The 14,756-nt window shown below is 41.3% G+C and overlaps 1 protein-coding gene across 2 annotated transcripts; it reads left to right on the forward strand.

Moving 5' to 3' along the window:
• Positions 1 to 1,365: 1,365 nt before the first annotated feature.
• Positions 1,366 to 10,726, forward strand: DHCR7 (7-dehydrocholesterol reductase). Of its 2 annotated transcripts, none has more exons than XM_065838330.2 (8): positions 1,366 to 1,511; positions 4,494 to 4,654; positions 5,525 to 5,747; positions 6,473 to 6,563; positions 7,219 to 7,432; positions 7,740 to 7,944; positions 8,763 to 8,894; positions 9,446 to 10,726. In XM_065838330.2, exons 2-8 carry the CDS (start codon positions 4,560 to 4,562, stop codon positions 9,908 to 9,910), a joined length of 1,425 nt encoding a protein of 474 aa, XP_065694402.1. In that variant the 5' UTR covers positions 1,366 to 1,511; positions 4,494 to 4,559; the 3' UTR covers positions 9,911 to 10,726. The 2 variants fall into 2 exon arrangements, with proteins under 2 accessions (XP_065694402.1, XP_065694403.1); XM_065838331.2 differs by having other exon boundaries at positions 4,554 to 4,654.
• The last annotated feature ends 4,030 nt before the right edge of the window (positions 10,727 to 14,756 follow it).

The raw sequence follows: 14,756 nt of genomic DNA on the forward strand, positions 1-14,756 counted from the left end.
GCCCCGGGAGCGGGGGAAGTGCTGGCTCGGTAAGAGCTGCTGCCGAGCCCCCGGTGGGGTTTTCTGCTGCGTTCCCTTGGCCGGTTGCTGCAGTTTCGTATCATAGAATCACAGAATAGTTTGGGTTGAAGGGACCTCCAAGGCTCACCCAGTGCCACCTATACCGTGAGCAGGGACATCTTCACCAGTTCAGATTGCTCAGAGCCCAGTCCAGCCTGGCCTGGGATGTCACCTGGGTTGGGGCATCCACCACCTCTCTGGACAATTTCTTCCAGTGTTTCACCACCCTCATAGTAAAAAAAATTCCTTCCTCGTGTCTAACCCGAATCCCCTGAACTCACAATAACGGCAATGCAGCTCTAGCCCTTTTTCTAATGCTGCAGCTTTTGAGGTGTGTCCATCAAAACAAGTTCAGAACGCGAGAATGATAGAGGGAACTAACTAACTAACACTTTAAGGGTGCCTGGTTTAGAGCTTTATGTAACCAATTATGCTAAGAAAAAACAGAACCTCGTCGAATGCCAAGATAAGAAAACCGGGGAAAGGTTATGGATATGTATAGGCGTTCCTGGGATCATTATGAATATGTGACACCTTACTGTATTTAAACACACCTGCTACTGTTAGAAGTTGTGCATGAATGGTGGAACGATCCCCCTTGCACCCGACGTCTAAATAAACATAGCTGCTTTATAACCTTGTGAGTTGTAAAGTTTTATGACTTTATAGGTTGTAAAGTTGTTTGCACGTGTCAAGTACCGAAGGTAACGGGAGCAGGATCCAACATTTTGCGCATTTTTCGCATTTCAGCATCATCGCAGCAGCTCTTGGGGTACAAAACTCTGCGGAGCCCCGGCTCCCCTCCCGTGTCCCCCACTCATTTGGCTGCCGTGAGCCTCCTCACATGCGGGATTAGTAATTTATTCTGTACTAAACTGTCTCCTTGGCCGCCCGTTCCTTTTCTTCCAAAACCTTTGCTCGTTTCAGCGATTTCTCCCGCGCGGTGGCTGAACCAAACCCCCCGAGGCCACTACCGCCCGTAGCGTGCGAGCTCTAGGGGATGTTCTCACGGTAACTACACCTTGCTCTCGCAATTAAAATCCCTCTGTGCAAAACACCCCTGACTGTGACTTTATAGGCTGCCGGGCCGAGCGCTGCGCGTCCTTGTCCCGCGGAGCCACAGGGGGAGGAGCGGCCCCCGGTGCTGCTGCCCGGCTCGGAGCGGGGTCGGCGCAGGGACCGCGATGCGGCCGAGGTCAAGCCCACCCTGTCTCCTCAGCCCATGGGTTGAGTGTGCTCAACCAATCAGGTGGCGCGGAGGGGAGCGGGGCTAGGTGCTGATTGGTCAGAGCGGCAGGGAGGGGAGGGGCCGCCCTGAGGTGAGCGTCGCACCGCATGGCATCGTGTCGCGGCCGGTACCGGCGGGGCGGGCAGCGCCGGGTTGTGCGTCAGTGACCGGAGAACAGTGGAAACAGCAGCACCGGACGGCTGGTACCGGGGAGCTGCTGCTGGTAAGTTGGCAGCGGGCAGCGTTCCCCGGACCGGCGAGTCTACTCGTGCGCGGGGGGCTCGGGCTCGTCCCTCATGGAGGACGGCGTTGGGCCTTGGCGGGGAGCGGGTGGTGCTGGGCTGGCGGCTCGGGGGTTGTGTCTAATTTGTAGGGTACCCCCCGCTAATGCTCCGCAAGTGTGAGGGATGAGCGACCTGACTTGCTGCTCTGCTCCTCCTGTGCAAAACACAAGGCTCTGTGGAATATTGCACATTAGCGAGGTATTTTAATTTAAAATACATATTAATAAACGCGATTCTGCCTTGTTTTTATAGAACAAAAATCTAAAAGTGGGCGTTTTATCACAGATTCACCTCGCTAAGTCCGGAGTGTGCCGATAAAAAGCACAGAGCACATGTAATTAATCCTTGACAGGGCTTTGTGTGAACTTAGCTCTGTCAACTCATGTCAGATATGTGGCTTAGGCAGCAGACGGAGAGAGCTTCCAAGTGAACTGGGTGGCTGGCATGATTATGCCTTTATCACAGTCTAAGCAGTAATGCAGTAATTTATCATTAAACGGTACATCTCTGGAGTTCTCTGTGCAGGTGATACTTGAACTGTGAATTTTGCTTCTGGCTCTTGTTAAGAAGCCAAGTTTAGAAAAGCAATATTTGGGGTGTGTTTAGTGGGGTAACAGGAAACTTGCATTTACAGAAATTGAAATAGTTATATTTGGGGTGTGTTTAGAGGGGTAACAGGAAGCTTGCATTTACAGAAACTGAAGTAGTTATATTTGGGGTGTGTTTAGAGGGGTAACAGGAAGCTTGCATTTACAGAAACTGAAGTAGTTACTAACAGGAGTATGCCTTCAGTGGGAGCCTTGATGCAAAAATATTAGCATGTGTTGGGAATAGTTCTGAACATGGGAGGTTCTTACTGCCAGCATAGCTGTCTGTCAGACTGGGGTGTATGTTTAGGGGAATATTCCTAAGCAGGCACTTGTTTAAGTTGCTTTGTTGAAAGGCAAAACTTGGTGGTGATTGTTGGTCTTTAAATAGGGTGGAAGCATGGACCCCTTATACAGAATGGCTGGGGTTGGAAGGGACCTTTGGAGATCATCCAGTCCTGCTAAAGCAGGTCCACCCAGAGCAGATCACACAGGAATGTGTCCGGGCTGGTTTTGAATGTCTCAGAGAAGGAGACTCCACAGCCTCTCTAGGCAGCCTGTTCCAGGGCTCTGGCACCTCAAAGTAAAGAAGTTTCTTCTCATATTCAGATGGAACCTCCTGTGCTTCAGTCTGTGCCTTTCACCTCTCATCCTACCTCTGGGCACCACTGAAAAGAGTCTGGTCCATTCTCTTGACACCCACCCTCGAGATATTTATGAATGTTGCTGAGATCCCCTCTCAGCTTCTCTTCTCCAGGAGGAGAAGACCTGTTGAACCCCAGCCTTTCTCATCTACCCAGTTCCCAGTTTTAGCAATTGGGATTTTCTGCAGTGTCTGGTAGGACTAATGATAAACTGGGTGTATGCACTAACTGGGTCTTGCACGAAACCGCAGGTGTGGCCAGCGGCTTTGCACAAGTGCTCAGCAGACTCAGCATAGTTTTCAAATCTAGTTCACTGAGCTCTGCAAAGCTGCTGTGCTGTTTGACTACTTAAGAGCCTGAAACAAAACTGAGCACCATGAAAATTCTCAACCTAGGATTTATTTTCTGGATCTCTTAGAAAAGAGGCCCGCTTTCTCAGTAGACTGACAAATCATGTGGAATCCTTGGAAATATTCAAAATTTAACTGGGCAAGGGTCTGTTTCAAGTTGTCCTTGCTCTGAGCAGGGGCCAGTGAGGTCAGGCTAAATGACGTCAAAGGTTTCATTGACCTAAATATTTCCAATTCTGATGAATAAGAGTCTATCTTGGCAAAATTCTTACTAGTATTGTAACCGTTCTTTATAAGAATTTGCATTACTGTTGTTAGGCAAATGTAAATAACAGAAGTAAGCTTCCACACTCTAACTGTGATACAGTGGATCTCCTGTCCTGCCTCTTTCTTCTTGTATGTGATCAATAACCTCCTCTCGAGGTTGGTATGTTACATACTTTAGAAACATTGTCACGCAAGTATTGATACCTGGAAAGATGTAGACTTCTGGCTTAAATCTGAGCTCAAATTTGGCTCAAATCTAAGCTGTGAGAGTGCAGCCTGGTAGTGTCCTCAGGGCCATGACAATGTGTTGTAATTTGTGTTTCAGTGGAAATAACTGCTAGTTTCTGATTTGAGTTAAAACAGCAAAGCATGAAAAGGTAAAAAACTAACAAGTGTTAGCAAATTCCCCCTGAATGGCAAACTACAATACCCCACGTGTTTTAGAGTCTGTATCTTCCCACGAGATAAAGTTCAGGAAAAATGCCATTTTTTTGAATGGAGGATTACCAGATGTTCAGACTATGAGATGATGATCTTTGACAAAAGTGTTTAAGCAAAGCAAAAGAAAGGTACCATGCATGTCCAACAGAGAGGATAATTTGTTGCCTAGTAAGTTGTTCTCTGTTCCCACTAATTTCTGATTTAGATGGGATCATAAACTGTCATCTTGTTTTCTCTGATATCACTAATGTTCATGGAACAATGGGCCAAAGGTAAAGTACATAATTTGCGAAGGTCCAGTACATGTAATACTACAGTAGCGATTTATCTAATTAAGGCAAGTAATCAGTTACATAACTTTATTTTCAGGGATTTGTAAGAACATGGCAAAACAGAACAGTTTTTTCCCCTTTGCATCTCACATATAAGTATTAAGCCATATATTATATCCAGTTAGCAAGAAGTTTAATGGACTGCTTTGACCTCTGTGTTTGGTTATGTTTTGCTGAACATAAGATCATAAGGAATCGGGAAAGATTTTCATCGTTTCTACCCTCCTCCCCCAAATTTCTTGTAATTAGAAGGCTATATAATAGTTTTAAATAACTTTTATTTGTGTTTCTCTTCTGTAGAGACATAAGCATTACTGAGAACCGGCTGGAATAATACAACAAGTACTTACTTTCATACAGGACACCATGGCAGCCCATCAGGAGAAAAAACCTGGAGAAAGAAACCGCAAAAACGCCCCAAATGGTTCTCGAACACCTCAAGTCCAGTGGGGAAGAGCATGGTGAGAGAAACTGATGACCCTCATTAGTCATTGTGTTGCAAATTGGTTCATACTTATTCTTATAGATACTACATTCTTTTTAAACCTCACTCTATAAGTAACAGATTATTACATTGCCCTTCATTTGAAAGCTCATGGATAATGAGCTGCAGTAACAGATGCCAAAGAAGAGTTCTTCAAAATGTTAAGGATGTAGAGCTTGCTAGATGGCTTGGGTTAAAACACAGTCCTCTTTGTAAAAAAAGTAGAACAAATAATAAAAATCAGTAAAATTTGTAGTTCTTTCAAGGGCTGAACAAAATATTGCCTGAGATTTTAACAAGCGGGCATCCATCAGTGGTTTTGCCAGCTGACATCTCCTACTGTAGCAAGATTTATTACTCATCTCTCCGTTCTCAAAGAGTTGTGCAAATATTAGTATTGTATTGCAGCTGGAAATATCTGTGGGTGTTTATAGGGCTTCTTACCACAGACAGCGTGTGGTAGAACAAGTTCAGCTTTTGGCTGTTCATGGTCCATCTTTTCTGTGTTTCCAAATTTTGAATAATATTCTCGTGACTGTTACCACTTCCACCTGAACGCTCTACCAGTTATACCCATGATTGCCATCAAAACCACGAAGGCTGCAATAATAAACTGCTTTTTGGAGCGGAGTTATTATCTATTCTGTTGCTCTGCTTAACTAGCGTAGTTTTATAACAGTTTGTGGCAAAGTATGTAATGTGGTAAGTTATTTGACCCAAAGAAATGTATGTGCCCTGAAAACATTTTCAGTTTTCATCTCGTTAGTCTAGAAGGTGCACTGAAAAAATTGCCTGACCGTTCTAACTGAAAGCTGGAGAAAACAATAAAGCTGTGTTTGGATTACAGGGAGGTGGACTGGTTTTCCTTGGCAAGCATCATTTTCCTGCTCATGTTTGCGCCCCTTATCGTATATTACTTCATAATGTCCTGCGACCAGTACCAGTGCTCTCTAATTGATCCACTTGTTGACTTGCTCACGGGGAATAAACATCTGTCTGACATCTGGAACAAGACTCCTGCGCTGACCTATAGGGCTGCTGGCATGTATACCCTGTGGGTCGCTTTCCAGGTACATTATTGAGTTATCTTGATGTAGTGGCTGGGTTTTAAAACAGCTGTTCAATTAATCCTTTTACAGGAAGGATAATGGAATGTCACGCTTGCATTTACTCTTTGGTGTTTCTTAATTGCCACAGCTTTTTGGAATCCAGACAAAGTTTATGAACTTGGCAAATAAATATGTAGGGAATATACACTAATATTCCTTGTGTGACATATTCCTTGATGTGGGGAAAAAAACCCAACTATATGACAACAATACCTATTTATTTTAAATAAATACACAATAAATATATCACAAATTAACACAGCAGAAGGAGTGATATATTCTATAGACAGACAATAAAAGAACATTGACATCAGAAATATAACTTACGTTTGTAAAACATCTTCAAACTTAGCAAACTACTCTGTTTTTTTTTTCCATTTTGGAAAACAACTTACCTATAACACAGATGAAGTTCAAAATAAAAGAAGGACCTGAATCTCGTTACCGCCTCCCTACCAAAAAAGATTGACAACCACAGATGCAGTACAAGTTTAGAATTGTTTAATAGCTTGCACGTATTACTAGTCTAAAATCACAACAGCTAAATCTTCCCATATTTACTTATCCAATACTTAATTGAAACTGCTGTGTGTAACATTTGATATGTGTATGAAAGGGGTAGTGTTTTTTGGGGTTTTGTTTTGCCCGTTCTTGCTATTAATATTAATATATTCCATGTCTTCTAGGTGGTTTTGTATGTGTTCATTCCTGACTTCTGCCATAAATTTCTTCCTGGATATGTAGGAGGTGTCCAAGAAGGTGCCATCACCCCTGCTGGTAAGTTCTTTGCTAGAATATATGCACACCATACAATCTTCTAAAATTATAGTATTTTTGTACTTACAGTCTGTAATAACCCACATGTATCTGGAGGAGATGTTGAAATAAGTGCTTTCGCCTTCCTCTTATGTTTACTTCAAACAAAAATGAAAGCAAGCTACATCGGCTTTTAGAATAAAAGCTACTTTTCTCTCTCTTGCTGTTAGTAAAACTATTGATATGGCAGGTGCCACACTGGTATGGGAAAAATACAGATTGATAATTTTGGCACTTAAAATCAGCAGTGGACTATTGCCAGTATTTGTCAATGCAGTTGTACTTGCCGAAGCTAAAGTAACCCACAAGACTTGAACAAAAAGCATGGTGTAAACTAAGTGTGAGAAAGGGTGACTTGTTACCTTAGTCAGTTTTAGGGGAGATGCCAAATTCACTGTTTTGTGAAAAACTCAGCCTAACAAAGCCTGATGGTTATAGCAGAGTCAAATGAAACTTTCAGAGAAGTGCCACAAGACTTTTAATTGGGAGAGTGAGGAGAGTGAGGTCATTTCATAAGTATTTAATTGAGCTTCTATATATTGCATGCATATCTATATTAATAAAAAGCTGTATTAGTGCAGTATCACTAACATGCAATTTTTTCTTTGTATTTTAGGTGTAGTGAATAAGTATGAAATCAATGGACTTCAGGCTTGGATCATTACCCACGTGCTTTGGTTTGCAAATGCCTATTACTTCCACTTCTTCTCACCTACCATCATTTTTGACAACTGGATTCCTCTCCTGTGGTGTGCCAATATCCTGGGCTACGTAGTTTCCACGTTTGCCATGATTAAAGGCTATTTTTTCCCTACCAATGCCACAGACTGGTATGTGATTCTCAATAATAAGACAATACTAGGTAATTGGACATATAAATCGAATGCTGCAAAGAATAATAATGACGGGATATATTTTATATATGACTGTGGTTCTTTGCTTTGTTAACACCATGTGTTAGCACCGTAGCAGCACATGCCACGTTATCTGATCTTTCACAACATTTTATGGTTTTATGATTTTTATTATCATTACATCAAGTGCCTTAGGAAGTCATCTGGAATGTGTAGTCAGGTTAGTGTTTACCTGTATTTGTGTATAACTGCAAACATTTCTATTTTTTTTAATGCTTTCTAGCAAATTCACCAGCAACTTCTTTTACGACTACATGATGGGGATTGAATTTAACCCTCGAATAGGAAAGTGGTTTGATTTCAAGCTGTTCTTCAACGGGCGCCCTGGTATTGTAGCCTGGACTCTTATCAACCTTTCCTATGCTGCTAAACAACAGGAGCTGTATGGTCAAGTAACCAACTCCATGATCCTTGTCAATGTCCTTCAGGTAAATTTAGAGGAGAGAAATAAGAAACCAATTTGGAAATAAACTAGGAATAAAGTAGAAAAACATCTCCTTGCATTGAAATTGAACTTAGACAATTTTTCCTGGCCGGACCAACCTCATTGAGTGATGGTGCACTGGGACTTGCTTCTTTGGACACTTGTATTCATTTCTTTGGACACTTGTATTCATTCCAAGTGCCATCAGTCATGTCTGCACCAGCAGATTTCAGTGTAAACTTAATTTCAGAGGCACTTTTCTGAGCCTGTGTTCTGGAAACAGGCATAGCCTGATCTTGGATACAAAGAGAACAATGATGAATTCTAATTTGGTTTTGTTTTCTGTTGTCGTCATTTTGTTGTTTCACTTTGTATGTGTGAGACATGTAGAACTACACGTCTCTACGCCTAAAGATAGCCAGTCAGGTGCTGAAGAAACCGCAAAGTAATAAGTACAGATAATCATTTGGATTTATTCATTACTATGTGTAAATGGGTCTGTTCTCCCTCTCTTGTAGGCATGTGACTCTTTAAGCTGGATACAGGGATGGTCAAACGTGACTTTAATCCCTAAGCACATGTTCTTACAGTGGCATACTTGCCTTAGTTACCTTCGTTAATATTGCTTTGCATTACTTATTTGCTTTATCGATAGAGACGCAGTGTATTTATGTGATATTTATGTTGCTTTTAATACCCTTTTTTGAAGTGTTAAAATAAAAGGCAATATCACAGGATAGCACAGAAAAATTAGGCTGATGCTGTTAAACAGGATGATTGGTGACAGTTTTATGTTGTTAATGTAAAACTATTCTGTTTCAGGGTATCTATGTTTTGGACTTCTTCTGGAATGAAGCTTGGTATTTGAAAACCATTGATATCTGCCATGATCATTTTGGCTGGTATTTGGGCTGGGGAGACTGTGTTTGGTTGCCTTACCTCTATACTTTGCAGGTAAAAATGTAAAACTCTCCAGAAACATTCTCCCCAGCAGTTTGATTTGTATCCTAAGTTGTTGATAGACAGTTTGAATGTTGAGTAACCATTATAACATCCTTTGTAACAATTTACTTTAGGAAGTCTTAGTGTCCCTGCGTGAAATTGACATCTATTCCTCTCCTCTCCTGCTTTTGTGGCCTTTTCTGTCACTGTCTGTTGCATCTGTATATTTTTATAAATCCTTTCAGTGCCTTTGTGTATTCCTGCATGTTGAGAGTTTGGTTTTGGGTGGGTGGTAGGTTAGTTGTTTGTTCTTTCCCTTTTGTCCTGGTTTGTGTTCATCTTTGCTATCTCTCTGTTGTTCCACCTACCAAATGCTATTTTGGTGAGAGAAAATGTGGGATGCAGAGCTTTCTGAAAATTGCCCATGTTTTTACTGGTAGGGTGGATTTTCCTATTCTTTCTACTAATCTGTTCTGGGTCACTGTAGGTCAATGAGTTAGTCTGGCATCCTGAGCGTGTATTTAAAGCAAATCACTGATTGTCTCTTGTTTTCTGCCCCCCAGGGTTTATATCTGGTTAACCACCCCGTCCAGCTGGGCACAGCTAATGCCGTAGGGATCTTGATGTTGGGTTTGATCGGCTATTACATCTTCAGGGTGACCAACCACCAGAAGGACCTATTCCGTCGTACCAACGGCAACTGCAAGATCTGGGGGAAGAAACCAGAATATATCGAGTGTTCCTACATGTCCGTGGACGGGACCAAGCACTACAGCAAACTGATGACCTCAGGATTCTGGGGGTGGGCGCGACATTTTAACTACACGGGAGATTTGATGGGCTCCCTGGCCTATTGCCTGACTTGTGGGTTTGACCACATCTTGCCTTATTTCTACATCATTTATATGACTATTCTGCTGACCCACCGCTGCATTAGGGATGAACACCGTTGCTTCAGCAAATACGGGAAGGACTGGAAGCGCTACACTGCTGCCGTGCCTTACCGGCTCCTACCAGGAATATTTTAAAGCGAACACAGAATCCAGGGGAAAGAAAAAAGAAAATTGAGATTCAAAGAGTTTATCCACACAGTTAAACTAACGAAAACACTTTGTGAAGGACGCTTGTACTGCTCTGAAGGAGAAAAGGTGGCTGAACAATAATCTTTGCTGTACTGAAGGAACATGTAGGCAGACAGTATTCAAAGTCAATTAAATGAGACACTGAAATGGTCCAGTTTTTTAGGAGACTCTTTTACTTGGAACTTTTTTCTTTCCTCTCTCAAAATTAACTTGGAATTGAAGAAATCTCGTGTGAACTGAGAGTCCTGACATCTCCCAAAGCTGGGAGGAGAGGCCTCACCATTCAGAGTAGCAGGGTTCTAGAACCGGTTTCCAGGGACTCACAGAAGGAAAATAATGGCCTGATCTCTTCATGAAATAACTTGTATGATGTGGTTGCTTGTGAAAGTCATAACCCACAATCATTAGCTACTCAAAGGAGGTTTTATTGTTTGTTGCTTTTCAAGAGGTTAATTAGGGTAATACTGAACCGGGGAACCTGATCCTAGACTGTGTGGGAATATTGTTACAATGTAGTATAAATATTTGTGAAAGCTGGTGGAAATTGTTATAGGTCAAAAGTTACATTAGTTTACAGCACCTGAGAATATGGTGCATGACTAAGTATTATTTTGATACTGAAACCAAACTTGGTTTGTGAAGATACTGAGCATACAATGACTTCTTTAGTGTGGGTAAAAAACTTCATTCTCTGTTGTTTGTATAAAATCATGTTTGTTACAATTTAATAAATAAATGCGTGGTTTCAAGACAAGTAAAAAATACTGTTAATTTTCCTTTCAGCTGTTTCTTTTCTCATTACATGGTTGCATTTCAAAATTACCAGATTCAAAAGCAACTCTTCAAAGAGTGTAATTACAAGTGCTGCTCCAAGGATGCGTAAAGGAGAAACAAATAAAAAAGGATCACAGTATTAACCATGCATCTTGCAACAAGTTTGGTAGCTATGTTCAAGCCAAAAGACTTTTCTTTTTACACATAAATATATAGTTAGTTTTTATAGGAAGTAGATAACTGTGCCAATTTGTTTCTTGTAGGAGCTGCCAAAAGCACTGATCTCCATGGCAGATTTGCATGAGCTGTGTTGGTGAGTATCTGGTTTGGTTTTGCTGCCGTACTCCCTGAACAGGTGGTTTTGACAGGACTAAAAGTCTCTCCAAACATCGAAAACAAACATGTCCTGTAGTTTGTTTCAGAGCTGTGGATGGACAAGCATGTGTAGAGATGCCTTCTTAGAGAAACTTCTTCTAACTGTAGCCCCAGCAATATCTGTAGACCTGGTAACTATTTTATAACCATTTTGCAGATAACAATTTCAGTATATTATAGTGTTGTTAGTAACTGTTTTCATGGGACCGAAAGTAGCCAGATCTGACAATTTCCACTCTTAAATCCCAAAGCATTCACATGGAATAATGAGCTCTGTGTTAGGATGTCTGGTAAGAAACTTCATCATGTCTTTATATTGCCAGATATTGCTTAAAATCTGCGTATTTAAGCACAGTGAATTGATGATGCAACTGGCAGTAATGAACTTGAAATAAGTGTTCATAGTTCCAGTTTTATTGAAGGTCACAGTTCAATCTTTTTGTGTGACACAGTTCCACGCTAATCTTTGTCATATAGGTTGGTATCCTAGGGCTTGTGTGTTGCTTTAAGGATCATTAGCGCTTTGAGTAATTAATACAGTGGAATAAGAGTTTGTGTAAGTCCTGAACATCAAAGCTCATTGAGAGCTCACTTACCTGCAGCTCCTGATTTCATTTGAACTTCCAGTTTGGGGGAGGCTTGTAAACACTTATAAAAGAGAGGAGTGAGTTCAGAGGAAGTGAAAACTGAGGTTTCCAGGGCTGTTGGACCCCATCAGTCCCTGTCACTGTGTTTCTTTCCGCTGCCCCTACCTCTGATGGAGTAATTGCATATTTTCTTTCCTCAGCTTCCCTGAGGCCCCATACATGCATCCTTTTCTTATACAGCCTTGGAAATTGCGCTGACACTTTGCTGTTAATGCCAAGGCTATTTAAATATTGCAAAATTATCTGGACTTTAAATCATGGTAGCCTTGCAGGGCACAGTACACTCCCTTCTTTTCACTGATTCATCCTGGATGATTAATAGGAGAAATTGCTCAATTAAGACCAACTACAAAAATCAGCTCTTTAAAAATAAAATTGGGAAATCTGAAGCGAAAGGGCAGTATCCTGAGTAACAATTATGCATCCTAATGCTTCTTGTAGGCAATTTGTGTTACAACTACTATTACTCCAAGGATTTTCCATATTGTCTGACACTGGAGCGTGGAAGCACTTTGTTTGATGGAGGCTGCTGCTCCTGCTGGGAGTACAGAAATCTGGCAAATGCAATGAGTAAATCTGTCTGGAAAAGAAACGACTAATCCCATTTAGGTTTGTATTTCTTATAAATAAATGATTTTTGGAGAAGCATGAAAACCTTTTTTATCTATTCTGTAAGCTTCATCCTAACGTAACCGATGTGTAAGCAGTGCTATAAGTGGTGTCCAGCTAAGGGTGCTCTTTGAATCATTTGAGTGACTATCAACTTGCTCATCTTAAGCTAAGGTGATTCCTGTGTCACATTTTGTATTGTATGCATAGCAGCGCTGTTTAAACTTGTTTCTTAAAAAAGAAACAATATATTGCCTTGGAGGATTTGTGAGTGTGTGCACTAGTTTAACCTTTATCCTGATATTTCATATTTCATGACACTGTGATGTCAGTGTCACCTATGAAGTTTTAAGAGAGTATGTCTCTGTAGTATGCTGAGAATTTCAAGTATAGAATTGCCAATATTTGTAAAATGGTACTTAACGAAATATTTTTGCGTGCTGTGTAAGTGCTGGAATAGAGAATAGCTAACTCATATGACATGGGTATGATTTTCCTGGTGTGATACGCTTCACACTGCAGTAGTATTTTCCTCAAATCAGTAAAATCTGTAACCACATATTCATGATCATCTCTCTTCATTGAAAATGCACCGCCTATTTTAGTGTACTTAGAATGAGGCCCTTAAAGAGGTGACCCAAGTACATATTAAGAAGTTTGTTAATTCAAGTCAGGATTCATCCCGTTATTGTGTCTGTAACGTTAACCACTCTCTTGAGAGAGAAACCTTTTTGCAGGGAGCAAAAGAAGCATCCTCGTGGAGGGGAGCACATTTAACTGCTCACCGTCTACAGCGGGTGGTGCTACAAGACCAATCAGTCATGAGGAAAAACGGGATATCACTGCCAGAATTGCAGTTATGCTGAAAAATTAATATATGAAGCAAACGGCTGTAAGAAACTTCCAAAATATCTTGCAATGCACCCATTCTTTTTTCTTAAGTCAGTAATAAGTCACCATCTCAGTGTCTGGAAAGTAGGTTTTATGGTGATGTTGGGCTTTCCAGCTGGCATGTTGCAGTAACTACTGAGGATCTCTTAGTGATGGGTTTCCTCTGTCACCCCGCAGGTTGCATATCGAAGAGTCCTTATCCCCCTAAGTCAACTATAAATCAAGGTTTTGACACAGCCATTGCGTGTGGGAGGCAGCTCTGGTGGCGATGGAGACACGGTTCACAACTGTGGGTGTCACTAGGTGGAGATGGAGAGAAAGAAAACGGATGCTGTAGGATGATGAAGAGTTTCTTCTTATCTTTTGCACCCAACCAACAAAAAGCATTTGAATTGTTTTGCTGAAATTTTACATCTTTCTCATTCAGACTTGAAACTTTGGGAGCCGAGAGACTTCCGAACAGGGGATGAACTTCTTAAAGAACACGATGAGGAACCGTCCCATCTCCAAGGCAGCAACACCGAGCTTCTTCTCACCAGATCAGAAATCCGAGAGCCCCGCACGCAGCCCCTAAAACCGTTGAGGTCTCCATCGGCTGACACTGCATTAAGCAGGCGATTTTTCCATGGATAGAGGAGAAAAAGAGGGTTTTTTTTACTGAGATGATAGATATCGCTCTACTGGTACATAAGTCTTGCTATGACTATACAAAAGAAAAATAATAGTTGCAGGAAACTACATACAAGGATATGCCCAATAAATGTTATTAAGGTTGCAACATCAAAACCTTGTGCATTAGATGGTGGAATTATGATTGCCTTAATAACTAATTCTGTCCGTGCTTTATGATGCCGCCTGCTCGCTCCTCCTCTCCCACCAGCTTTAACCAGTCACAAACGAGGCATCGCTTTTTCGTTGAAATGTGCCCAGCGTCACAATAATTCCTCGGTAGCCTTTCAAACTGCAATGTTTGCTTATAATAATACACCAAGTGTCAAAATCTTTACGAGCTTTACAGGACCACAAAGTCGCTCCTGGGTTATAAAATCAACTTGTCAGCCTTTGACCTCTGCGCTGGTTCCAGGCGTCCCCTTATCTCCTTCTGTTGTACAAGGTGTGGGATGGATTCCAACCCTGGTACACGTTCTGGTGGAAACAAAGAAATAAACTTCACAGCAGAGTCAATTATACTGTTTATTTATTATTCTTTATTTTATCGGCACTGGGGATCACCCTCCGTAAGTGCTGCAGTGACTGGATGCTCTTGCTTATATTCATACAATTATTACATATTCATTACAACTTTCAGAAATTTTTAACATACATCTACACCAAGAAATAGTTGATGTAGTTGTACTTGATTAGTTTCTTACTTATTAATTATTAGTCAAATATAGGCTAAGCTCTCTGCTTCTAAATTTATTACTTAATCTGTCTCCTCTTGTCATGTGGAAAGATTTCAAACGTGAAAAGCATCCTCTTGTTTTGCAGGGGGT

The sequence above is a fragment of the Patagioenas fasciata genome, chromosome 5, assembly GCF_037038585.1.
Source record: "Patagioenas fasciata isolate bPatFas1 chromosome 5, bPatFas1.hap1, whole genome shotgun sequence".
Lineage (NCBI taxonomy): Eukaryota > Metazoa > Chordata > Aves > Columbiformes > Columbidae > Patagioenas > Patagioenas fasciata.